The 27,018-nt window shown below is 35.6% G+C and overlaps 1 protein-coding gene across 1 annotated transcript in view; it reads right to left on the bottom strand.

Annotated features, from left to right (window-relative positions):
• Nucleotides 1–27,018, bottom strand: part of MAP3K5 (mitogen-activated protein kinase kinase kinase 5) — a 201,595-nt gene that overhangs the window by 81,799 nt on the left and 92,778 nt on the right. The window contains exons 8-10 of the mRNA XM_077776139.1: nt 9,525–9,637; nt 3,567–3,726; nt 1,142–1,295 (exon numbers count right to left, since the gene is read on the bottom strand). Of these exons, the coding sequence (XP_077632265.1) occupies nt 1,142–1,295; nt 3,567–3,726; nt 9,525–9,637 (427 nt within the window). The remainder of the gene's footprint in view (nt 1–1,141; nt 1,296–3,566; nt 3,727–9,524; nt 9,638–27,018) is intronic.

The following is a 27,018-nucleotide window of genomic DNA, read 5'->3' as shown; positions in this document are numbered from 1 at the left end:
TTTTTTTATATTCCTATTATGACAGACAAATTCACATCAAACTAACTTAAATTAGCTCAGAATAGCTAATATGAGTGGTTTCCTTTCATAGCTGATTTCCTATTCAATCAAGTCAACAGTCTATTAAATACTTCAGTTCTGTGATGTCTTCTTTCCCCACATTTGCTATCATCAGAGCATCAGCTGAAGGCACGCTGCCAGCTCACTCTGAGATAAGTATTTTCCTACGCTACGCTACGCATTATCTAGACTAGAAAACAAAGTGTTTTAGTTTGAAAGGCTTTGCAAATGAAGATCCTGCTGAGCCTAAGGCTTCATTGGGAAGGAAGAGTAAAGATGTAATGAAATGAAACAGATGATCCTACCAACAAGAGCTGGAAAACAAGAATTAGAGAAAAAGAATTGAGAGCAGTTATCACCTGAATATGGAGGATTGGACTAGAGAGCTCAGAGCTTCATGGCATCACTCTGACGTGGGAAGAGATTAGTGCACGCAGTGACTTGGTAATTCTTGAATTAGATGCTAAAGCTTATACTGCACTGGGTGGCATTCTGAGAACCATCAGGACGGGAAAGGCATCAGCTGAGAAGATGAGCAATGTATTTTTAAAAGTGTGTGTGTGTGTCTACTATACATGTATCTGTATCTATATCTGGCCAAAATGAGTTGCAAACTGGAACCCGTGAGTCATCATTTCCCATGATCTAAGGCATTGTAAGCAGTGACGGGGGACGCTGAATCTAACTCTGACCCATGCAGGTAATGAGTAGTGGATATAGAATAACAACCCAGGTGAGCCTGACACTTTCCACCACAGTAGTGGTGATGATACTGATGACAATGTTAACAAAACTGTAATACGAATTAACAGCACCCTTGTGTCTGGTCTGATGCGGTACGTTGACTAACCGAGCTAAGCAAGAGACCATCTTTTCTTGGAAAGCACACTTCACGACTTATCGGAAGAAATCTCCGAATTTCATGGCTAAAACATAAAGATGTATCTCACTTCTCTGATTTCGAGGAGTTATTTTGAAAAAGTAACGCTAGTACTATTAAAATCACAGTGCGAGATGTTCTTTAAATAAAAGAAACAAAATAGAAATGCACTTAAAGTTAAGATAAATGAAGAGTACTCACCGGAAACCTAACGACAGTCACATCTGTCTTTGTGGCCTCCACCAGAAAATCCATCCAGAAGTCCACCAGCTCCTGTTTGGCCACAGGCTGCTCTGTAGTCAGTTTCACAAAATGCTTATATATCAAAATTGTCTCTACGATAGACTTGAGGTACCTAAAAATGAAAAGATATAACACACATCATGGGCAAATTTAGAACCACCGGTTCCCACGTATCCCAGCTTTAGTCTGTGAATGTAATTTAAATATAGCGTTAATATTTATGTATTCAGATTCACCAAATAGTATTATTTGTTACATGCCATGTACCTTCCCATTAAGTTGTCTCCTCTATATCTCACAAAAAGTCAATAAAGTAGGCTGTTTTATCTTCATTTTAAAGATGAGGAAACTGAGGGGCAGAGGGCTTAAATAGCTTGGACCACAATGATACATCTGTTGAAAAAATGACTTTTACAATAATGCCTATCTTTTATTCAAGGGAGTGGTTAATGCTTTAAAATGTTTTAAAATATGCTTCCTTGAGGAAGCTTTTCTAAACAGACCCTTCATAAGAGATCATTATTTTGCTTTGAAGCAACTCGGTTTATATATTATAAAAATACACTCCAACCTAACGAGACAGATGGTGCCTCAAAGGAAAAAGTTAGGGAAGAAATGAGGAGCAAGATAATTATATGAGTTAATGGGTATGCAGGTACTTCATAAACTAAAAACATGGATGTTAACATTAAGCGAGTAGACATCTTAAGGCATTGTTTTGTGGTTATTACTATTGCATAAAATAATATCTGCTTTCTTGTCAACAGAAGCTGGGACACCTCAAATCAAAGCTCTTTGGATCTGTGCTTCAGCCCTCTTCTGGACTATCAGAAAGATCACCGTAAAGAAATGACAAATTTGGATGCATGTAACACAGGCATTTGTTGGTTCATTTATTTCATGTCATTTGCTGAACCCCTACTGTAGACATTGCACAGACAGTACAGCCCTGTTCCTAAGTAGCACACAGTGCTGAGTAGACAGGAATGTAAACGGTATAGCACAGCAACCTAAATATCAGTAGGGCTACCACTACACAGATACAATTTAACCCAAGTCATACATATCGTCACTATCAATAGAAATAGGATTTAAAAATGACAAACATGAAAGAAGATTTCATGAGATGAACTAATCACATGTTTGTATGCAACAACACCCACCTGCTTCTATCTGGACTCAGGATATCAGGATAAAACTCAGGTTTTAGTCGGAGCCTGGTTTGTGGGCAGATTTAGGAAGGTACCCAGGTGGAGAAGATCCCCGGAAGAGGTCTTCTCAGGATGCGATGAGACACAAATGTATGAAGCCACAGTCTGCCACATTCCATGTGACTGGAGAGCAGTGTAACCGTGTGTGTGTGTGTGTGTGTGTGTGTGTGTGTGTGTGTGTGTGTGTGTGTCTGAAGATCTGAGGCTGGAATGACTAAAGGTAAACACTGTTCACCAGTCAAGGAGGTGGACTTTATCCCTTAGGCTGCAAGGAGCCATGAAACTATAATGATTTAAGGATTTCAGTGGAGGGGAAGGTTCAGACATGGATTTTTAGACATGTCACACTGTGGGTGTGACACTAGGGAGGATTTGCTAATGAGAAGACCTGAACATGAGGAATTCTTTTAGGAAGCCATGGGGACATACAGTGGTAAGCATCTCCTCAAGTGGTTCCTTTGATGAAAACAAGTCAGTGGCCCAGGCTCTGAGCTGCCCGAAGCCTTCCTTGATATCATGGTTAACCTTTTAAAAGTTTTACAGCTAGTGATCATTATACATGATGCATAATAAAATCAGCATTGTTTTTCAAAACAGCCCTAAATGCACATGGAATTTTGCTTTCATATCGTCAATTATCACAAACATAATGATGAGACTTGGGGGCACTCCAGGAACAATTTGAAATTAGAAACACACACACATATAGGAAACATTTAAATGCATTAACAAGCCTTAGTATAAAGAAGTGAAAATCAAGAATGAGAATCCCAAAACTGAGATTAGATCATCAAGAGAACAAAAGGCATATGTTTGGGGCATAAATGTGGGAGGCTGAGATAAAAATCTGTTTATCTACCGATTCAATTTGCAGGTGAGGCCTCCACATGATTTGTGTGGGTAACACTGGCCAACTTGGTCTAGCAGGTTGGTCAATGTCATGAAAAGGCTAAGCTGAAGGTAAGCAGACCTCACCTATGTACAAAATCAACAGAACCTATATTCAACACATTTTATTTATGAACATCAGGTTTTCCTCTAAATTCTACATTTCACTCTAGAAGCAAATAAAATCAATCTAATCATCAGTTCAACAAATACAAAAATTTGGAAATAAGTGATGAGTTGTTTATTAAAAGTAATTGCTTAAACACATAACATTTTAGTATTACCATGCCGGTGTCTTCAGTTTAAAAAGCTTTTCAGATGCTTGGATGACTCTCATGTGGTCATTGGCCAGGACACTGGCACCCAAAAAAAATCCAACTTCCCAGTAGCTCTGGAGTTTTTCCAAGTTTCCCTTTTTACCAAGAAGGCTACTTAGCTTCACTCCTGGAAGATCAACAGGAAGGACAATGTTACAAACACACAGCACCCAGGCAGAGCCTTTCTAATTAAAAAAAAAAAAAAAAGTCAGACATTTTATTAAAATACAGTAAGTTTTTATTTCCTCCTTTCAGATTCAAATAGCTTTAAGTTTCAATTATAAAAGGGGTTTAAGTTCATTTAAAAAAAGTCACTTTAATTTCAAAAATAAGTGCCACTGTCACTTGGATGTACATCATTCTGGAATTTTAATGTATGCCTGCACTGTAAATGCATAAGTTAAAAGGTGCTAACACCTTGCTGTGTTAACTACCTTGCTTCCCTTATAATAACAAGGATTCTTCAGCTATTTGAAAGGGAAATATTCTGCAATTCTATCACTCATAGAACTTAGTATAATTGGGCCAATAAGGAATAATTATAAAAAATAATAATAAAAATAATTAATAATTATCATTGGGCAATGACTAATCATAATTTTATATGCAAAAACAATTATACACTTAGAAAGTTAAAGAAATATGGAAAGTGACAGCTAACACTGTCTTGATTACTGTTGCTTTGTAACAAGATTTGAAAATTAGGTAATGTAAATCCTTCAACTTTGTTCTTTTTCAACATTGTTTTGGTTCTTCTGGGTTTTTTGCATTTCATTATAAATGTGTGTCTCTACTCTGCCTTGTATTATTTTTGCATTTGTAATCCTTGTTAGTTTAAAAAGAATATATCCTTGTAGAACTGTTAATTTCCCCTAGTATTCACAACATTAAAGTATCAGGAAAATTATGTGAGATTTGGGACTAAGGTAAAAAACTGGGACATGCCATTTCAATATCTCACAGTGCCATCAGGTACCTCAAGGACTATCTAGGGAAAGTGGCAAGTTCACTCTTTACTGTTTATTAAAGATCTCAGACTTAGATAAGTTTACTTGCTAACATGCATGTTTTGTTCAGTAGAGATGCAAATAGTTTTTGTCTAGTAAAACAGATAATCCATAAGATTTATCACCTATTGGGGCTAATTATTTTTTCAGTCAAACTCAGAAATCTTATCCTAACATTTCTTTGTAATTGATCTATGAATGCCCTAGCTTCTTAAATGTACTCTGAACTGAACATATCCTCTTTTTTCCATATTAATGGAATTAAGTAAAATCTTTTACAAGTGTTCCATTTTATATTTCCTAAGAAGAATGAATTTGGGGAGAAAATTATACTTTAACAAAACAAAATAATCTCTTAAAAACGTTATGCCACTTTTTATGATATAATTACACTTAAGCCCTGAGCATTTTAAGAAAAAAGTCTATTTGTGGGGCGCCTGGGTGGCTCAGTGAGTTGAGCACCCAATTCTTAATTTCAGCTCAGGTCATGATCCCAGGGTCATGGGATCAAGCCCCATGTCAGGTGCCAAGCTGAGTATGGAGCCTATTTGGGATTCTCTCTCTCTCTTTCTCCTCCTCTCTCTCTTTGCCGCTCTCTCTCACTCACAATCTCTCTAAGAAGAAATAAAAAAAAAAGAAAGAAAGAAAAGTCCATTTGGGAAGCCTTCACATTTTGTGATAATAAGTTAGAGAATAGCTTTGCCTTCTTAAAATTTCATAAGATGAAAAAATTACACACAGGTATGCAACAACATCCATGATGCCCTATCTAGGTATAATAAAAAAGTCAATGAATACAAAGAAAAGAAGAAAGTGCATGGGGAAAATGAGACACTGAAAATAGATGTCTCTACTAATCTCATTTGAAAATGAGTTCTTTTTATTGTGTCATGCTTGCAGAACAATGAACTGAGGATCGATCTAGCAACAAATCATGTCAAACATTTAAATAGGGACTATGACAATGTGTAATAGGAAAATCACAGTACCAGTGTTAAAAGAAAATTTCGGATATATGCTTACATGCCAAAAGTTCATATTATGAGAGTGACATTTAACTTTCACCTTGGCATGAATCTGACACGTTTCTGTCGTCTATCTTATTTTTATAGCCACTGCTGTAAACTGAACATTAGATCTTAAAATCTGGGTGAGACTACATTACAGGAGCCACTGCTTACTTCATGTTCCTCCTTGAAGAAGCACGGTTGGGCCATCTCACTATCAGGGATTCTTGCTGGCCTGCTGACAGCTGGACCCCTGGAGGGCATATATAGACCGGATTCTACAGGCACATTTGTCCTCTGTGGCTAACAAGCAATCTGTGAGTGAGCTTTGGTATCATGTAAATACGGTGAAATGACGTTTTTTTAAAAATAAACATTTTCTGGGGCACCCAGGTGGCTCAGTTCATTAAGTGTCCAACTCTTGGTTTCGGCTCAGGTCATAATCTCAGAGGTCATGGGTTTGTGCCCCACATTGGGTTCTGCACTGGCAGAACCTCTCTCTCTATGCCCCCATGAGTGCACTCTTTCTCTCTCTCAAAAGTAAAGAAAAATAAACATTTTCACTTAATGGTTTTAGTCCTGATGATCATTATTTCAACATCACTGTTAGCCTTAACATCCCCTCTACTTCATTAACTAGAATTCTTTAGAAGACTAGCCTCTCCTGAGGAATAACACATTTAGTATGCATGATACTTAAAGAAGAGCTATACCTCATCCACTAGATGAGCTGTGGTATCTCTTAAAAAAGAAAGGAAGGGACGTAATTTTTTCTCTATAATTTCCAATTTTCTGAGAAACTGGTCATATCTATTCATGACAAATGAGTTGTGTTGTGGTTGGTGATGGATTTTGTTTTTGTTTTGATTTCCTTTTTTAAGTTATCTTTATAGAATCATGGACTTTTATATTCAGTAATAATACAGATTTCATTTGGATTGCTCCCCCAAAATGAGATTCAAATAGTGGTTTGTCTCAATTCCAAGCACCCTGTTCTTTTATTACATCATCATTACATCATCAAACCCCTAATTCTGACTCTCTCCCACAAAATATCTCATAGTTGAAAAATTCCACAGAAATGGGAAAGTAATCTGTTACTTAGGTAAAATCTGAATATTAATTTTAAGTCTTATGAAGCTGGAAATAGGAAGAACATGTAAGATGTGATTCTGTGGATTTTCTTCTTTTCTTTTTTTTTTTTAAGACAGTGAGAGAGAGAGAGAGAGAGAATGAGCAGGGGAGGGGCAGAGAGAGAGAGGGTGAGAGAGAATCCCAAGTAGGTTCCATGCCCAGTGCAGAGCCCAACAAAGGGCTCAATCTCAGGACTGAGATCATGACCTGAGCCAAAAGCAAGAGTCAGACGCTTAACTGACTGAGCCGCCCAGGCGCCTCGTGGTTCTGTTTTAAATCCTAGTTATAAGTAGTCTAAACATCAAAGATTATTCAAAACTGGGATAGTAAAACACAGATCATGAAGTACTTAGTCTTGGCCTCAAATATACACATGACCAGAATCGAGAGTCTTTGGGCAATAGATTAGGAGAGTTAAGAATAGTGTCTTACCGTAGAGATCTTAAATTTAAGATGGTATGTTTGGACACTTCCAATTTAGTAATTATCTTATGGCATCTTAAATTTTAATTGCTTACCTTTTATAAAAAAATCAAAATTTCAAAAGGCATCTAAAAAAGAGATTTCATTTTAAAAACGTCTGATTACTAAAGGGAAGTCACTAATTCAGGCTAATTTTACAACTCCAGGAGGTCAAGAGAAGAAATATAGGAAGATACAAATTACTAAGAAATTTGGTCAGAGCATTAAAAATGCTTTTTAATAGTATATCTTTAAAATATGCAAGATGTGTTTTAATCTTATTTTTTACATATATTATTCTATTAGCCTATTCATTTATTTAGTTAACTCATGTTTTTCTTTGAAAACTATTTTAATCCTATTTTGCTATAAAAAATTAGCTTTAGGTCAGCCTCTGGTTACGAGCATAATTTATGATTGAGTACAATCTAAATTCATGAGTTTTAATTGCCTTTTAGTTATACAGGACATACAATTTGGAGAGTATATCACAGTATTTTAGAAAGCTAAAATTTGATTCTTGAAGTGGCTAAAAATTCATTGTCAAGTCACATTTTAAGTCTGTATATGTTTTGCACTTTCCAAAATTTAAAATTCAACTTCATATGCTTTGAAATGCCTGTTCAACATATACTGTGAATGAGTTCTTGGAAAAAAATTAAAGTATGTTTTCTGTACAAAGTTATATTAATTATAGTTCCTCAAACCTCAAAGTGCTGGCCATTCTTCTTTTCCCTCGGCTTTATTGTAATATACAAGTGACATATAATATTGTGTAAGTTTAAGGTGTAAAATGTGTTCCTTTCATACACTTAAATGTTACAAAATGGCTACTACCATGGTGTTAGCTAACATTTCCATCATATCACATAACTATCATTTCTTTTTTGTGATGGAATCTATTATCTTAGCAGAGTGCTGATCATTTTAATCTATGTTTAACTTAAAAATGAGAATTTAGAATAGGTACGTTTTCAAGCCACGATATTACTGCTCTATCAACACATGCAAATCAGCGTCAATTCCTGCGATGATCTGGACGCTTCAATAAAACTTTACCTTAAGGTCAAGAACATAGCAGTACAAATTATTTTTAGATCACTAGTACATAAGGAATTCTGGCTAGTGTACAATTTGAAAATCAACCTTACAAACGATATTTTTATAATAATAACTTCTGAAGAGTACAAGTTGCAATGCATTTTCTCTGATTTCATTTACCAACTGAAAAATCATTTCAAAGAAAGCTTTGTGCATTAAATACCAGTGCATTCCAGTAGCAACAAGTATTTTTATCATTCTTTTAGTCTCGGCCCTTTCAAAACTTAATACTCAAACTTTATTTGCCATCAAGGCAATATTTTATAAGCCTTTCCCAAGAATTTTTAAAAAGTCCAAAATTCATTTTTCTTGAAGGAAAACTAAATAAAAACATTCTCCAGTTAAAAATCTTAAAGGAAAAGATTCTTCTGCAATCCATGGATTCACTAAGAGCAATTTTTTCCCTCTATGAAAAATATGGCATATTTCTAGATCTGTAGTAATGACTCCTACAAAAGCTGGAAAGATTCCCTGAAAGAGAATGGTTAGACACAGAGCAAAATCTCATTACCATACTAGTATGGTATTCTAGTATGTAAAACCTTAAAAAATGCTATGAAAGCCAGAACCAAGAAAATCACACGAAATTTATTTACTAAGATGCCGTGATTCTTCAAATTCCAAAGAAGATGAGATGGTCCGTAGATAAACGGGACAAAAGCACACCCTGCCAATGGCTACAATCCAGAGAAGGTCTCTGAGGAGACCGGTCACTGCCAACACTGCCATCTGCTTGGCCTGATGGTCTGGGGGCTTAGGGAGGCTCCACCTCCAACACCACTGAAATCAGAGTGCTGGAAGGTGTAGACGGGAATCAGAAATAGAAACTACAAGAGATCTTTTTTTCTTCTCCCTCTTCTCCTTCTTCCTCCCTAACTCTAAAATAGGAAATGTTTCTGATGCTCCACACACACCTTATTTGGGAGTTGAGGCTGAATGCAGAGCCCATATATTCCATAGTATTTTGCACTGGAAGAATAAATAATAACCAGGGGGTTTTTAGAAACAGGTAAAATAAACTAAAAGCCATATTACATCCCAATATCAGGATTCGGTACAATCAGGAAACACTCAGCAAGGAGATATAGTAATTTTTTTTTCAGGAAGTCAGATAAGATAAAAAGCAAAGGGTCTATCTATCAACCACTCTTTTTCTTTGTACCAAGTTGGGTCCAGTTTCTTGATTTCCACGTAAAATATCAAGCTGCAATTACCAACTTTCCGGAGCTCAAAGGAAGATTCAAACTGGTGCCCAGCTGCCAGGAGAAGGACCGCGTAATTAATTCCTGACTGTAGTGATGGCTCAGATTCAAATGCCTTTTTGAACCTATTAAAAAAAAATGTACAAGTTTACTTTCTCAATCATGAAACTCTGGGTGTGCAATAGCTTCTGTTTGCATAACTTCAATGCCTGAGCAAGCAAATATATTCCACTGGCCTTTACCCCAGAATCTGATGTGCATTAGGATTTAATGCTTAGGAAACTGCCTTTCCTCACCCTTAGCTCCACTGCATTCCCCTACTTAGCTCACCCTTATCATAGTAGCCTCTGTCTTTTAAAAAAATCCTCTTTTCAACAATCTACCAGAAATCTGAGTGTGTGTGTGTGTGTGTGTGTGTGTGTACACATGTGTAAGCAGTGGTAATTAAAAAATAAGAACCCCATAACTATTTTTAAAGTAGTTTTTAAAAAGCCTTAAAAATATACAAAGCAATGAGGGGATCATCTAGGGAACACACTGAAACAATCAGATTCATACGAGTGATACAGAAACAAAATAAAGAATGTCAATTGCACTAAGAAATTAAGAAAAACAGAGATTGTGCCTGTGCATGCCAATTTTGGCTCAAGAGAATAAGAACCTTTTTCTGAATATGCATGACACTAAGAACCACCCTTAGAAAAACACTTCAACATCTGAAAAGACTTCAGTGTTTGCACATCCACTGTATTTTCAAGGTTAACACTTAGATTCAGTCCAAGGGTTTCCTCACATGTATCATTTAACAGGCAACAATATTCAAATTATTACATTTGGGAGCATGAAGGAAAAGAAAATTAAAACAAAACCCCAGTGACTATTAAAAACTGCTTGAGACAGATCTGAAAAACAAATCTTTATTTTTAATAAATTGAGGAAATTTGAGGACTACATACTGAATGAATCACCATTTGGTAATACAAAACAAAAAAGCTCTGTAGAAAAAATACATTACAATTCCAAGATAAAGCCATCCCCATTTAAATCAGTAACTATCTTTTAGCAAAAAGATAGGAATAGCAAAAAGTGGTGGTGGGCGCAGTGGTGTGCATTCCAGCATATTCTTGGCTTCTCTACGTGCTCAAAATTTCCCATAACTTAAAATGATAAGTTAAACTTCAAAAGGAAAGAAAAAGTACATTTTTCTGGATATTAAGGATCACGTGTCCTTTTAATGGGCCTTATTTTTTAAGCAGAACAAGTATCTCTGAATGGAAACAAAAATCAAGTATTAACCTTAACGAGCTGGCTCAAATAGTGATGGAGGTGGAATTTCCAACTGCATTGCTGCTGGTGATCAAAAAACACCATCCAACAAAAGAAATTAAAAATGGATGAAAGACCTAAATGTGAGATGGGAAACCCTCAAAATCCTACAGGAGAAAACAGGAAGCAACCTAGTGGGACCTCATCAAGATGAAAAGCTTCTGCACGGTAAAAGAAACAATCAACAAAACTGAAAGTCAACTGGGGGAATGGGAGAAGATATCTGCAAATGATATACCAGGTAAATGGTTAGTATCTAAAATCTATAAAGAACGTTTCAAACTAAGCACCCAAAAAACCAAATAATCCAGTGAAGAAATGGGCAGAAGACATGAATAGACACTTTTTCAAAGAAGATATCCAAATGGCTAATAGACGCATGAAAAGATAGTCAACATCACTCATTATGAGAGAAATACAAATCAAAACCACAATGAGATACCACCCCAACTCCTGTCAGTATAGCCGAAATTAACAACTCAAGAAACAACAACAACAAAAAAAACCCACCAAAACTCAAGAAACAATAGATGTTGGCGAGGATGCGGAGTAAGGGGACACTTTTGCCTGCTGGAATGCAAATCGGTGCAGTCACTCTAGAAAATAGCAAATAAGTTCCTCAAAAAATTAAAAATAGAACTATCCTACAACCCAGCTATTGCACTAGTAGGTATTTATCCAAAAGATACAAAAATGCTGATTCAAAGGGGCAGATTCACTCCAGGTGTATAGCAGTGCTGTCAACAATAGGCAATAGGCAAGTTATGGAAACAGTCCAAATGTCCATCACCTGATTAAAAGTATGTTTATGTATGTGTGTCTGTGTGTGTGTGTATATACCACACAATAGATGTGATACACACACACACACACACACTTGAATATTACTTGGCAATGTAAAAGAATGAAATCTTGCCATTTGCAAAAATGTAGATGGAACTAGAGTGTATTACGTTAAGTGAAATAAGTCAGTCAGAGAACAACAAATATCATATGTGGAATTTAAGAAACAAAACAGATGAACATAGGGAAGGGAAGGAAAATAAGATAAAAACAGAGGAGACAAACCATAAGAAACTCTTAAATACAGAGAAGAAAGTAAGGGTTGCTGGAGGGGAGATGGGCTAAATGGGTGATGGGCATTGAGAACGGCACTTATTGGGAAGAGCTCTGGATGTTATATGTAAGAGATGAATCACCTGGTTCTACTCCTGAAACCAATACTACACTATATGTTAACTAACTTGAATTTAACTAACTAACTAACTAACTAACTAACTAAATAAATGATTCATCAACATATAATCTGTTTTGGCATAAGACGCTTATAAATTCTGTAGCTTTTTAAAAAATAAAACAAATTACAGTGATAAGTGGTTAAAAAAAATAAACCTTTGCATTTGTCCAGAAGTATAGGTGTTTCCCAATTCTAAAATGGAAAAAGTATGTATCCAGAGTGCTGATATTCATAGCTAGTCCTATAAAGAAAAGACATGATTTTTAAGTCTCTGACTCATGTAAGTCTCAACGGTTTCTTTGTTTGTTTGGAGGTAATAGAAGGTCCCAATAAAAGAGCATAGGGGACAAAACAAGTTGTATACTTTCTTTTCTACTGGTTCATATCAAGATATGCAATATTTTCAACAGACAAATCCTTTCATCTCCCCTGAAACCAAAGAACATTGAATTTCTCTTAAAGATATTAAAGGAAAAATGTAAAAGGTAAGACATGTTCAAATTAATCAATAAAAATGGTCTTAAGGCTTCCTATGTGCCAAAACCAACCAAAATGAAAAGCTTGGCTTACATCTGTTTTTCTGTTGCCATGAACAATACATATTTTTATGTTTTAACCAAAATATAAATGCCAATAACATCAATAATGTATATTTTTCTAAGATTCATAGCACTCCATAACAATGAGTTCAGTATTGAGGAGAGTCTTAACATTTTGAGTTCTCCTAGAGATTAAGATAACATGCAGGTATATTACAAAAGAAATAAAATCCTGTCATATGTTATTAAATATATCACCCACAGGAATTAAGAATTCTCACATACTGTCAAGGTAAATTACTACAGTATTTCTTGGCAGAAATTTACCAATATATATCAAAATTGTAAATTTTTTAAAAATATGCATATTGTTCGCACAATTACACATCTATGAATTTATACTAAGGAAAAACATCAAATATGTATTTCCAAATTCAGTTACAAGGATATTTGTTTTAAGATGAAAAAGTACCCTAAATTTCCAACAAATGTTTGAAAGCTATAGAGCCATTTAAGTCATAGAAGAATATTCAATGCCTGGGGGAAAACTTGAGCTTCAAAGCAGATGTAGTAGTCTGTTTAGAAGCTATCACTTCTGCTACAGCAGCTATGGGGAAAAAAGGATACATATCAACACACATTTTTATAGATACTGGAGATCTATGGAAGCAATGACAGTTAAAACCATCACTGAAATCAAACTCCAGAGACAGAAATGTCCTCCCAAGGGAGCTGAACTGCCTCGTCTCCTATAACGGTATTTGCTCGTTTAGACCTTAACATGGGGCTTGGGCTTAGCATAGGCATAGCAACTCTATCTCTCTGAAACTCTACCAGAGAAAAGAGAAACTAGTGGATTTCCTGATAGTTGCATGGGTTGGCATAATGAATGAAACCTGGAAGAGCCCCAAACATGTAGCCAGTTTTCTCCACAGGACATTTGTTGCATGCTGGGTTGTATAGAAGGTTGGGAGATGAGATAGGGCTCGAAAGGCAGAAAAAAATCTCCTGAAGTCTGCCAGTACTTAGAAGTAAAGTGCCACCAGAGAGAGGAGCCTGCAACATATACTAACATTTTCAGGGCGCCTGGGTGGCTCAGTTGGTTAAGTGCCCACCCAACTGCTGCTTTCGGCTCAGGTCATGATTTCATAGTTTCGTGGGTTTGAGCCCTGCCTCACTGGGCTCTGCACTGGCATTGCAAAGACTGCTTGGGATTCTCTCTCCCTCCCTCTCTCTGCCCCTCCCCAACTTGTGCTGTCTCTCTCAAAATAAATTAATAAACTTTATGCTGAGGATTTTCAATAAACACTCATTAAAAATTTGAAAAGTAAATAAATAAATAAACTTTATTCTTTTTTTTTTTTTGACAAAGACAGAGTGAACACAAGCAGGGGAGGGGCAGAAAGAGAGGGGGAGAGAGAGAGAGTTTGAAGCAGGCTCCACCCTGTCAGTGCAGAACCAGACATTGCACTTGATCCAGCGATCATGACCAGAGCATGAAATCAAAGTTGGATGCTTAACCGACTGAGCCTCCCAGGTGCCCCATTTATTTTTTTCTGCTTTTTTTCAAAATAAATAAGCTTAAAAAAATACATGACAGCCTCCTCCTTAAAAAAAATTACCAAATTTAAGAGCGGTATGATGTGGAAGAATAAAGAGTTAAACTCAAAACTTCAAAGGACAGATATGAAATCTCCCACAGTACTTAGGGATAAGGAGATAGAGACCTGCTTGTCTCTCAATCAAAAGCTGAGGGGGGCCACAGCCAAAAAGCAGAGACAAAATCAAGAGAGAGTGGGTCAACTAAAACCGAAACCCAGACCAACTAAACTACATTGCGTTTTCTGAAGTAATCAGATTCTTATCCTCACTGGCAAAAAAGTAAAGTGAGAACTTTCTGTGAGAGAAAATAAAATTACCTTCAATCTTAATAATTCTGAAATACAAAATGTATAGGACACAATAACCATGAGACATGCAAAAAGCCAGGGAAACGTGACCAATAAACAACCGAGTAAAAACAGGCAAGAGTAACTGACACAGAGATAATTCAGATGCTGAAGTTTATAGACAAGGAGTTTAACATAATTATTATAAATTTGATAAATAAAGTCAAGTAAAAGATGGACAAATGGATAAAAAATTATCTTAAAAAAGAATAAAATAATCTAGAACTAAGATATACAATACCTGAAAATAAGAATTCCTTGTACAGGTTTAATAGCAGACTACACAGAACAAAAGACAGATTTGGTGAAATGAAGAGCAGGTCAATATAAAGTATCTAAATGGAAGCAGAGAGAGGAAAAAGAAGGGGAAAACACAACAAAGCATGAGACATATGGGACCTAGTTAAATACTCTAACATATGTATCATTGTAATTCCAGAAAGGAGAGAGAGAGAGACTACAGAACACAAGAAATATACAAAGACTTATATAATAGCCAAAAATATTCCAAAACTGTTGAAAACATTAACTCACAAATTCAGGAAGCTCAGAAAACTTCAAACAGGATAAAATAAAATAATCACAGTCTAAATTCTGAAACCAAAGACACAGAAAATTCTTAAAATCAGCCAGAGAGGAAAAGAGACATTACCTTTAAAGGAATAATAAAATTTATCGCTGACTTTGCAATACAAACTATGGAAGCCAAAAATAATGCAATGATGTTCTTGGAGTGACACAAGAAAAAAAAAAGATGTAAGAAAGATGTTTCCAAACAGGCAAAACCTGGGAGGATTAACTGCCAGCAGATCCACACTACAAAAAATACTAAAAGTGCTTGTTTAGACTATAGAAAAGTTATTCCAGATGAACCATTGAACTGTAGGAACAAAGATAACAGAAAGGGCAAATAGGTGACTGTATATAAAATATGTTAACATTTTAAAAACTGTTGAATATTTAAACTCCCCTAAGTTTCTTTCCTTGTTCAGGATGTGGTAAAGTACAAATTTAAGATAGACTGGAATAGTCAAGGATGTAGATGGCAATCTCTAGGGAACTATTAAAATAATAATATAAAAAGTATTAGTAAAGAGCTAGTAGAGGATAAAATATAATACTAAATTAATAGAAAGTAAGGAGGGTAAAAAAAAAAAGCCTAAAAGAACAAAAAACAATGAAAGAGAAACTAAACAGCAAGATGGTAACATAACTGCAAATACCAGTTATCACAATAAATATAAATGACCTGAACACTACGAATAAGAGATCTGTCAAGTTACATTGCTAACAATAAGAAAGAAAGAAAGAAAGAAAGAAAGAAAGAAAGAAAGAAAGAAAGAAAGAAAGAAAGAAAGAAAGAAAGAAAGAAAGAAAGAAAAGAGGAAGGGAGAAAGGAAGACAGGAAGAAAGGAGGGGGGAGGAAGGAAGAAGGGAGAGAGGGAGGAAGGAAGAAAGAAAGGAAGAAAGGAAAGAAGGAAAGATGAAAGGAAGAACTACATACATTTAAGAGACATACTTTAAATATAAGGACACAGTTAAGTTGAAAGTAAAATGATGTCTAAAGACATATCACTCATTAGCCCAAAGATATCTGTGGTGATTATATACTAATATCAGACAAAACTGAATTTAAAGCAAAAGCTACTACATTACATAATGATAAAAGAGTGAATTCAACAGAAAAATTTATAATCCCAAACATACCTATTAACATGGCTTCAAAATGTATAAAGCAAAAATGGGCAAAACTAAAAATCAGACAAATCTACATCCATAGCTGGAGATTTTAAATAAACCCTTCTCTTAGTGATCAAATAAGCAGATGAAAAATATCAATGAGGATATGGAAGACTTGAATAATAAGATTAACAAACTAATCTAAATGGCTTATGTAGAACACTATACCCAACAACAGTGGACCATATCCTGGACCATAAGGCACTTCTCAACAAATTTCAAAAAACTGAAATAATCCAGAGTGTGTTCTCTCACCACAATAGAATTAAACTAGTGAATAAGAAAGAAAGACAGGTTTGGGCATTGACAAACTTCTTCTGAGTAAACCAGGGGCCAAAGAGAAATCATGCTGAAAATGAGAAGATATTTGAGCTGAATAGTATTGAAAGTTAAATATATCAACATTTCTGGGATGCAGAATAATTTATATCATTAAATGCATGTGTTGGAAAAATAGAAAGGTTGAGAAATCAACACTGTAAGCTTTCATCTAGAAAAATAACAGCATATTATCCCCAAAGAAGTTGGAACAGAAATTAATGAAACAAAAAGTACAATAAAGAAAATCAGCAGTGCCCAAAGTTGGCTCTATGAGAAGATTCATAAAATTTATAAACTCCAAGGCAAATTGTTCATCAGACAGCAAGAGAGAGAGAGAGAATAAAAACTACTGTTATGCTAGACTATCAGGATCAAAACGGAGGACGTTAATATAGGTCCTATGAGCATTAAAAAGAAAGTAAAAGGATATTAGGAACAACTTTATGTCAATAAATGTGGCAATCTAGGTGAAATGGAAAATTTTCTTGAAAACCACTTAATATCACTTAAGAAAAAAATGGAAACTGTGTATAGATCTATTACAGAATTTATAATAATCTGGAATTACTTTTCCTTTATCATCTATCTCCCTCAGCGGAGTGCAAGCTCCATGAGAGCAGGGACCTCATGGTCAGTCTTGTTGGCCACTGAATCTCCAACAACTGAATCATTGGGATGCCTAACACATTGAGGGTGAATATGAAATGCTGCTGAATGAAGAAAGTCAGCATCCACTTCTTACCAAGAACCAGGCTGAGACAAGTGATAAATATAGCAGTTCATAGGAGATTCAAATAAGCTACTCATTTTCTCGAGCAGTCTAAACCCTGACTTTGATAAAAGACATATGACCAGAAAGCTATATCCTTAGAACACATTAAATTAGTGAACTGCATATCACTTTCAACACATTACATTTTAATGTTGTTGGAATTCACTATTTAATAAAAATATTGAGGATATTGTTCACATATCTTTCACTATGGTCAATTGAAGGTCTTGTATGAGAAATTAATTTATTGCTAGGGAGATCATAGTTTCTTCTGAAGAAGTAGCATATGATTCTTTTTCCATGCTATTACTAAAATGCCTATTGGCTTGGAGGTCAGTTATACCAATGTTGATTCTTATTACTGGGATATTTTATTTTCTAGTCCCTTGGTGCTAATTTTCTAAACATATTTTATCATTTCATTTTTTTTGTAGACTCAAACTTGATAAATTAATGTTAAAATATAAATCTAAGATAATATTAAAATATAGACGTTGACATACAGATATTAAAAGAGTAAGACTATCCATGTTAGCTGCAGATGATGTATAAGTCATTTTAGGGTAAGTGTGTCACAGTGTCAAGCAACTGCAAATCCCAGGAGCTAGTAATGCCTATTCACACCACATTTCTATGTTGGTTGGCTCAGCTTCGCTCCACATTGTTCTCTTTCTGGGACTCAGCCTGAAGAAGCAGTTTTCTCCAGAAAATGACCAAGGAAAAATACACATGGTACAATCACAGCGGGGCTTTTAAAGAGTCTATTGATAATGAGCATCAACCAAGAAATGCACCCAAACCTGGTGTCATGGGTGGGATAGATCACCTTCCTAAGAAAAGAGATACTGTATTTCTAACAAAAATACAACACAAATGATATTCTCCACTAAAGACAGCTGTGATTACTACCAAATAGTAACAATACCAAACAGAAACAATAATAATAGCTGCCTCTCATTACTAAGCAACTACTAGGAACAAGGCATTGCACTAGACACTTCAAGCATAATATTTCTAATTATGACAACTCTTTAAGGTAGAGTGGATTATCTCAAGTTTACTCAGGACACTAAAGCATGGAAATATTTAGTCATGCACATTAGAAGTGGCAGAGTGGGAACTTTACCCAATTCTGCTTGATTCCAAACCTGAGCCCTCTTCTCTGTATTTTCTGCCTACCCTTTGGTGTCTGTTAAAAAAATTTTTTTAGTCTTTTTCATTACTTTCTGGTTTTTTGTTTTTGTTTTTGTTTTGGTTTTTAGTAAAAGGGAATTGGGGTAAACAGGAAAAATTATGAGAAATAAAAGCAGGAAGAATTGCTTATTTATATTAAGAATAAAACTTGTGTTCTATATACAACAGGAACAGGTACTGCTATATTCTTGGAAAGAATGGTGTTTGTCACAAGATATATTTGATCAATCTTATTAGACTAAAGACTAATATTTTTAAAAGAACTCATATGGCAATACTGATGAATATGTCCATAAAAATGCACCAAAGAAGAAGTTTCACGTTGTTGAATACATCATCGTTTAAACAGCAAAAGGATAAATGAACATGAACAATGTTAGTCCTTACATAAAGAAATCTATAAACAATGATTAATAGTGTAAAACTATTTCTAAATATAGAGAAATTAAATGGCTAGAGGTGAGTAAGCTAAATTAAAGAAGACTTTATTAACAAAAGAAATCTTAAGGATGAAACCAGATATTCACATCTTAAGAGAATTCTGGTGACTACATCTGAGTAACCGTATGAAGTTACGTCCACTGTTGTTGACTTTTTTCTATTTTAGTACTAACATACTTATTGGAAAAAAGTAAATAATTTGCATTCTTCATTATTATATTGAAAAGATGCAAACTTCTTAGTCAAGCTTCCAGAGCAATAGATTTTTGTTCAAGGCTGCTTTATTATTAGCAATTGTATTTGTCACCTGACTGCAAGCTTGTTCTGAAAGAGGAAAGTACTTGATTATAAAGTGAGCGATGAAGTCTTTATATAACAAAGGCAGTTCATTTTTTGCACCTGCACTGAGATGTTCAATAAAGTCAAGAATAAAGGAAATATTCTTGAATTCATTATTTCTAGCTAAAGAGAGTCTACTTTACATCAAAGAAGAAACTGAGCTCAAGTCAAGTTCTTTCTATTTAGCTGTCATTTTTTCTTCTTGGTGATATAACAGCTGTGATTCTTTCTGTGAGACATACAAGTAATTAAATTAGAATTTCATGGTGCTTTACATCCCTAGGGTTATTTCTTAAATTATCACTCATAAAATAACTCACAGACAAGGCAGGACAGCATAAGAAAACTAGTGCCAAATCACTGCATTAATATGATCTATAGATGGGGGGGCAGGGACCCTCTCTTCATTTCTAACTACTTATTTGTATATAATCCGTATTATAACAGGAAAGTCAGGAAGAAAAGAAAATAACCCAAAATTCTAACCATCTTCTTCCAGTATTTTTCCTATTCTCATACTTTTTTTTTTCCAAAGACAGAGAAAGAGAGAGAGAGAGGAAGAGAGACATGTTAAATTTATAATCTGTTTTTTTATTTTATTTTTAATAGTTTATTGTCAAGTTGGTTTCCATATAAATCTGCTTTTTTTTTTAATTTTGATTGGATACCATAATGCATGTTACTATCAAATATATTTTTAAAACACCACCATTTTCTTCTGGTTATATACCCAAAAGAATTGAAAGCAGAGGAGTCAATATTTGTACACCAATGGTCACAGTAGCATTATTAACAGTGGCCGAAAAGGTGGAAATAACACAGAAGTCATCAAGAGATGAATGGTTAAACATAAAATGGTGTATACACAAAATAGAGTATTATTCAGTAACAGGAAATTGTGACATGTTACAACATGGATGGACCATGGAGAATGTTATGGTAAGTAAAATAAGCCAGTTGCAAAAAAGACAAATACCATATGATTCCACCTATATGAAATACCTAGTCAAATTAATAGAGATAGAACATAAAATGGTGGTCGCCAGGGGCTGGGAGGAGAGGAAAATGGGAAGTTGTCTAATGCATATAGAGTTTGAGTTTTGTAAGATGTGTTGTGGATGGATAGTGCTGATCGTTGCACAAGTATGACTGTACTTTATGCCACTGAACTGTACACTTAAAAATAGATAAAATGGTAAGTTTTATGTTATGTATATTTTTACCATGAAACTCCATCCCCACAATTTTGAAAGAATGATATTCCATCGTACGGGAGGTTATCCTTCATTTAACATTTTCCCTACTATTGGACATTTAGGTTCCTTCCAATTTTTTGTTACCATAAAATTCAGTGTACTGAACATTGTTGTAAACACATTTTTGTTTCCATATCTGCTGTTTCTTTAGGACAGTTTCCAAAGGACATAACTGGATTAAGGAATATGAATGTGAACTATTTCAAGGCTCCTGATACATAATGCCAAACTGCTTTCAAGAAAGGTCTTACCAATTCATTTTAAAAGGAGTGTAGCAGAGAGACCTTCCCATTGATTCACGCCAAAATAAAGTATTCTCATCTCTTTTCATCCTTGTCAATTGATAACAAGAAAGCATAGTTTAGGATTGTAACATGTACTTACTTGATTGCTCTTGAGAATGAACAGTTTTCACGTGTTTATGACCAATCTAAAAGTATCCTTTCAATAACTGCCAATTCTCTCAAATTAAAATGTAAAACCCATATCCTAAGAAGGTTGGGAAGATGGGAAGAGACACATTAGGAAAGCTCTGAAGGACAGGTTAAGGTGGGGTCTGGGATATAAACTTAATCTTTGAGGACAGGAAGAACAGTAAAGATTTAGGAGGAAGGGAATGACGGCAAAATACGGGGAAAACCTAAACCTTAATAAAAAGAAAATAAGCATATAATCAATTGTGGTTTATCTATTCGATAAAGTGGATTCACTAAGCAGAATCTCTCGGGGCAAAGAACTCCATACACACTGCTGGAAAAACTCCCCAAATGACTGTGATGTTCAGCCAGGCCTGGAAACAATTGCTAATTAATTTACTCACTGAAATCACCCCTGTTCTTCCATATTCTACTTCTGTTTCAGCAAAATGCCTGGCAACTAACTTTCTCACTCATCCCTCTGAGTTACATAAAGCAAGCCTTAGTTGCCCTCCGTAGGTGCTCAATACTCGTCAGCTGCCAATCAGGACACTCCACAGTGACACTGAACATTACCACTCTTGGATTCTGACTTGGTCAGGCCATAACAGAGCTTCATGCAATCTACCATTTGCTGAGTGTGGCATTCAAACAAGGTCGAGGCATGCAACCAATTTACCAGGGTGCTTGTTTACAAAGCAACTGTGGGCACACTGTCCATTTTACCCAGGTCTCCAGGTCATTCTGGAACTGTTGGTCCCTCGAAAGCCATCTACATCTGGATGTCAGTGAACTGAGTGTCATGCTGAGTTACTATGAACTTTTCAGGCTTTGTGTTCTAAAAATAAAAATCATCTAAAATTTGGAAACTCACCTAACATACACAATAAAGGACTGAACAAAAATGATGTCAGTGGAATGACGGTAAGATAAAACTCTGAAGGGGGGTGGGTATAGACGATAGTGGAAATAGAGATAACACATAGAAAGATATCTTGAAGCCAAGGAAAAGAAAAAGAGGGCAAATCTGACAAACGGAAATTGGGCATTAGTCTTTATTTGTGTGTTGACTGGTTGTTACATAACTCTCCCAAAGTAAAGCCAACCCCATTAATAATGTAAAAACTAAGTAGTTATTAGGCACACATTACTATCTGAATAGCACTGCCACTGACGTAAAAGAAAATTAGTTGATAAGGTAAGGCTGTCTGTTCTTTCATAAGTTACTATGGAAAAATGAACACATTAATGCTAAAAACAGGCTTAATGATTTTAATTTCCTGGGTATGGACCCTTTTTTGGCTTTACAACAGGAAAGACATGATTACACTAATATGGTACAGGCACCTGATTACCTATCAAAGTTGTGAACATGACTTCATCTCTCCCCTTAAGAATAAGAATATCATCATGTCTAAAACCAAGTACAATTGCAAACAAGTAGTATCTATTCCACATGACCCCACAATGGCTATGGTGTGTGACATTCAAATAAGGCCCCTGTAAAAAAGTAGACAGGCTCTGTAACTTTTCCCTCATCAGCTAAATGTTCAGCTAGATCCAGAAAGAGAAAGAAAACTTTCAGGACTATTTCAGGAAAAGGGAAATTTAATCTAGTTTGTATTCATGTCAATATATGAAGAAACAAAACATCGTCACATATTATATACTAAAGATAGAACACAAAGTGCCTACTACATTCCAGGACTTTAACATACGCTGCTTCACTCAATTCTCACCACAGCATATTTATTCCTCCTAAAAGGATAAATCTAAGCCAGCTGTAGTTGTAACAATCCCATCTTCCTTGCCAGTGATCTGGGTTGATGAGGAAATACTAGAAGCATAAAGAAATGTAAGGAAAGTCTGGGGTAGGTTTTTATGCGTGTGTTTTCTCAGTTCTAAGAAAAAGAGACAGAAAAAGATGGCCTCCTTTCCGCTCCAGACCTTGGTGTAGCTAAATTGGATTGATGCCTGGAATGGCCACAGCCACTTTGCAATCCTAAAAGCCAGCCTGAGGGCAGAGCCACCCATAGCAGTAATGAGGGAACAGACCTGGGATGACACTGTTAGGCTGCTGACTCAACCTACTCCAGACCCAGCCCTGTTTCTGGACTTCATGTTTTAGAAAATACATTTTCTTACTGTTGAAGCCCATTGGAGTAAGGTATTCTGCTACTTATAGGACACTAAGAGCATTCTAATTCCTCTAGGTAAGCAGTATTATTATTTTTTAAGAAAATGGAATTTTCTTAAGGTTCTCTTGCCTAAGCTCACACTGTTTCCAAGTACTGACTCAACATTTATTTCACATCAGTCTCCCAAAGGTCCTCTTCAACAGAACAGTATAGATGTTCCTGGAAATGTCTGTTCCTGGAAATTCTAGGAAAGAGGGCCATTAGGATGTAGTAAAAACAACACTGAATCTGAAAAGTTAAATTTGAAATTTTATTAATGACAGGACATCAAACACGGTTTGTAAACTGGGAGGAAAAAAGAAGCCTTCTTTACAAAGTGCTTCTAAGTCTGCCACAGTGAACAGCATGTACAAAAACCTTGTGTCAACTCTAAAGTTTAAGGGATTGAGAATTATTTCCACCTGCTGAACAAATACTACACACAACAAAATGTCCCAAGTAAGCCACTCTGCATGTAAATTCAGCATGACTCTTTCACGGTTATTTCTTTGTTAGATTAGGTTAATGGTGTGTCATGGAGATAATCTTCCCAGTGGATTTTCCACGGTTCTCCAAGTCATGGTCCATAGTATTTCTCTGGGTCATTCTAGTTAAGTCTATCACTTCAGAAACTCTGTGGCTTCTTTTTTAGGATGTAAGTCTAGGCTTCTGGGTCACAGTTTTTCCTACACTGAAAGCTTGCTATGTGCCCAGCACCACTCTCTCATCTTGTGCTCTATCGTCTATCAGCCCAAACATCCTCTGAGACAGACACCATCACCGCTTTCTCTAACTTATATTTAACCTTATATTGAACAGCTATGGTAAAAAGCTGCAACCTCTTAATGACTAAAAGCTAAACTCAGTTTAATTATGTAAAGGTCAAAAAGGCATTTTTCATGCCTTCACTTGGATTAAAGAAATTTAAGTATAGAAAAAACAGCATTCTTCTGGCTATCCACAAGAGCTTCAATGGACAAAAATAACTAAGGAAATGACAATGAAGAACATCAAATGTCAGAGAACTACTCTTTTTTTATACTTAAATCAGCAGGATGTATTCATTCAAACCACTCGGCCTCTGGCCCAGATAAGATTTAACAGCCAAAGTATGTTTTAACAGAAGAAAAAAAAATATTCTAACAACATATCACAATTCAGCAAACTTAAAAAAATCTAAACCAGAAACTTTTTTCTTATTTCCTATTTTTGCATTCTGAACCCCAAGTAAAGCTCTCAGAAAACAGACTTGCCTGGATACAAAATGGTGCCTGACTACAGTGCCTGTACCAGATACGACGCTCAGAGAAGGGCAAGACCTTCCCCCTCTGATATGGAGCAGACCACTGAACTCATTAAAGATGGTAACATGGGGAAACTGCAAGAAAGAGCTCGATGAACCACTGGAATCACAACTGCTTGGGGCTCTTGTACTACTTAGTTAAAGTTCTTACCCTTAAAGTTTCCGTGGCCAGTACATCACTGTCTCTGCAAGCCAACAATGAGTCAGGCCGTGTAAACAGGCCATGGAAACAGGCCTGCGGGACTGACTGCCCCCCATGACATCTCACTCCTTATCCCAGCACCGGCAGTTGACAGGTAAAAACCCTGAGAGGATAATGGCACAGGAAAAGCCAAGTGCAGTATCCCTTTGGGACTCATGACTCAGGATATACAGAATCCTGAGTAAATCTGGCAGGATGTCTAATAACCTCAGGGGCAACCTCCTGTGTCAGCTGCTTGACAATGTGCTTTTCACTTCTCGGCCCTAACAGAAAGGGAGGTTAGGGACCATGCCAACACACCAACACAAATCAGTGTGTTTGCAGAACTGTGGGAGTTGGATCAAAACATTAAGAAAGACCAAAGAAGCTTTACAAGTGTGAGGGTGTGAAATAAACACCTATTTAAAAAGGGTGGGGGAACTTCTTAGCAACCCTTAGGACAAATCGCAAATAGGTGTATACGGATATACATGACAGTAATGGCAGGCTAGGGATAGGTCATCTACAGTGAAAGTAACATTCTTTTAATACTAAATAAGTTCGTGAGGGACACTCACAAGATCAACGCTTAAGGATCCTCCTATTAGAAGGCTTTCAGCTCTAACAGTCTTTCTTCCCTGTTCTTACTAAAAAATTAATGGCCAGCTTAAAATGAAATCATAAAAATTCGGACATCTTCAATTTGACCTGAAGACCTTGAACTCGAAGCTCTTTTGGGATAAGGTTAATAGTCCTCAGCTAAATGAGAACCATAAAAATGGAGCCAGAATCTGAAATTATAGAAAGTTAAAAAAAAAAACACACAACCAGAAAAATAAAAACTCTGTTCCTTTAACTGAACTTTATGTCACCTTGAAAGCTCTCAATAGTCTAAACTGTTTTATTTTCAAATGAGAAAACACTTTTATTTCTGTGTATGATACACACTAACTTCATAGATGTTTTCTATCTGAATTCACTGACCATGAAAATTAGGCTTTTAAAGATTACCTATGCCTTTTATTAGCACTACTGTATCAAAGCATTTATTCTGGTACAATGCTTCCAAATATCAGATTCTAATTCTTCTACAAGTAAGAATTATTTTAAAGTGTACATCTTCTGGTAACAATAAGGCTGCATAGGTACCTTCCTCTTGTAACAGCAGAAAAAAAATTTGGTTAAAAGAAACTATAAAACTCTCTGAATTATACTAAAAATTTTGTAATACAAATTTAAAAGTCCAAACCGAAGTTTTCCCTAAGGATCTAGGAAATCATGGTCCCCAAGTTTTCCTCCTTGGTTATATAATCTATTATCCCAATTTCAGTCCCTGGTTAAACTGCTAAAATGATAGAAGATTTTGCAAAGTTAAGATTTCTGTTTTACAACTTAAAAGGTTGTATGGGTATCATTGAGGAATCCCGATCTAAGTCAACCTCCTTTTAATATACATATATATTTTTTATTAGAGAATATTTTAAGAATGTTTTAAAAATACTGAGAAATATAGAAAAAATATTATAAGCAGGACCCCCACATCCCCACCACTCAGCTTAAGAAATGAAATGTTTTAAATCTTCTTGCAGCTACCTGTGACTTACTCCCTTCTGCTCCTTCTTCCCCACTGGTATCCATTATACTAAGCTGGGAAGTTATGATGTGCATTCATGTATCTATGACCATTACTAGATGTGTAGAATTGTTTTTAAAGTTTCCATAAATGATATTGTAGTCCACGTTTCATTCTGCCATTTGTTCATTTTGCTCAACTTTTTTTTTTTGCTCAATTTTTTTTTTTTTTTTTTTTTTTGCATGTCCTAAGTGTATACAGAGGAACTTCAGGAATTTCTCTAGCATACATAACTAGGGGTAGATCTGCTGGCTCTAGGGTAAGCTAGCTGTCAACTTTCCTTGATAATACCAAAATCTCTAAGTGGTCATAAAAATTTCTACCACAACCAGGAGACACTCCCATTCTTCTAACATCCTTGCACAACACCTGACCTTGTCCACTTAACTATTTCTTTATAAATCTAGAAATTTCTAATGGTGTACTAGACACTTTGGATGATATTGTAGAGTCTGGATTCTGTTATATTCCTCTTAAGAGTATGCAGTCTTGTTATAACAGGCAAATACATTCTTGGTAGTTTACCTTGATCATGTGGAGGCCTGGTTTTAGCTCTTACTGGGGTGGCTTTGTCTTGGATTTGCTCTTAATTTTTAGTGTACTTCCTTAGTCCTGAGATGTACATTTTTATTCCTAAAGCTTGGCCCTTTTGGAGCTTCAGTAGAAAGCTTGGACTGTTTAT

The sequence above is a fragment of the Crocuta crocuta genome, unplaced genomic scaffold, assembly GCF_008692635.1.
Source record: "Crocuta crocuta isolate KB4526 unplaced genomic scaffold, BGI_CrCroc_1.0 scaffold25, whole genome shotgun sequence".
Classification (NCBI taxonomy): Eukaryota; Metazoa; Chordata; class Mammalia; order Carnivora; family Hyaenidae; genus Crocuta; species Crocuta crocuta.
This window is presented reverse-complemented; position numbering and strand designations above follow the sequence as displayed.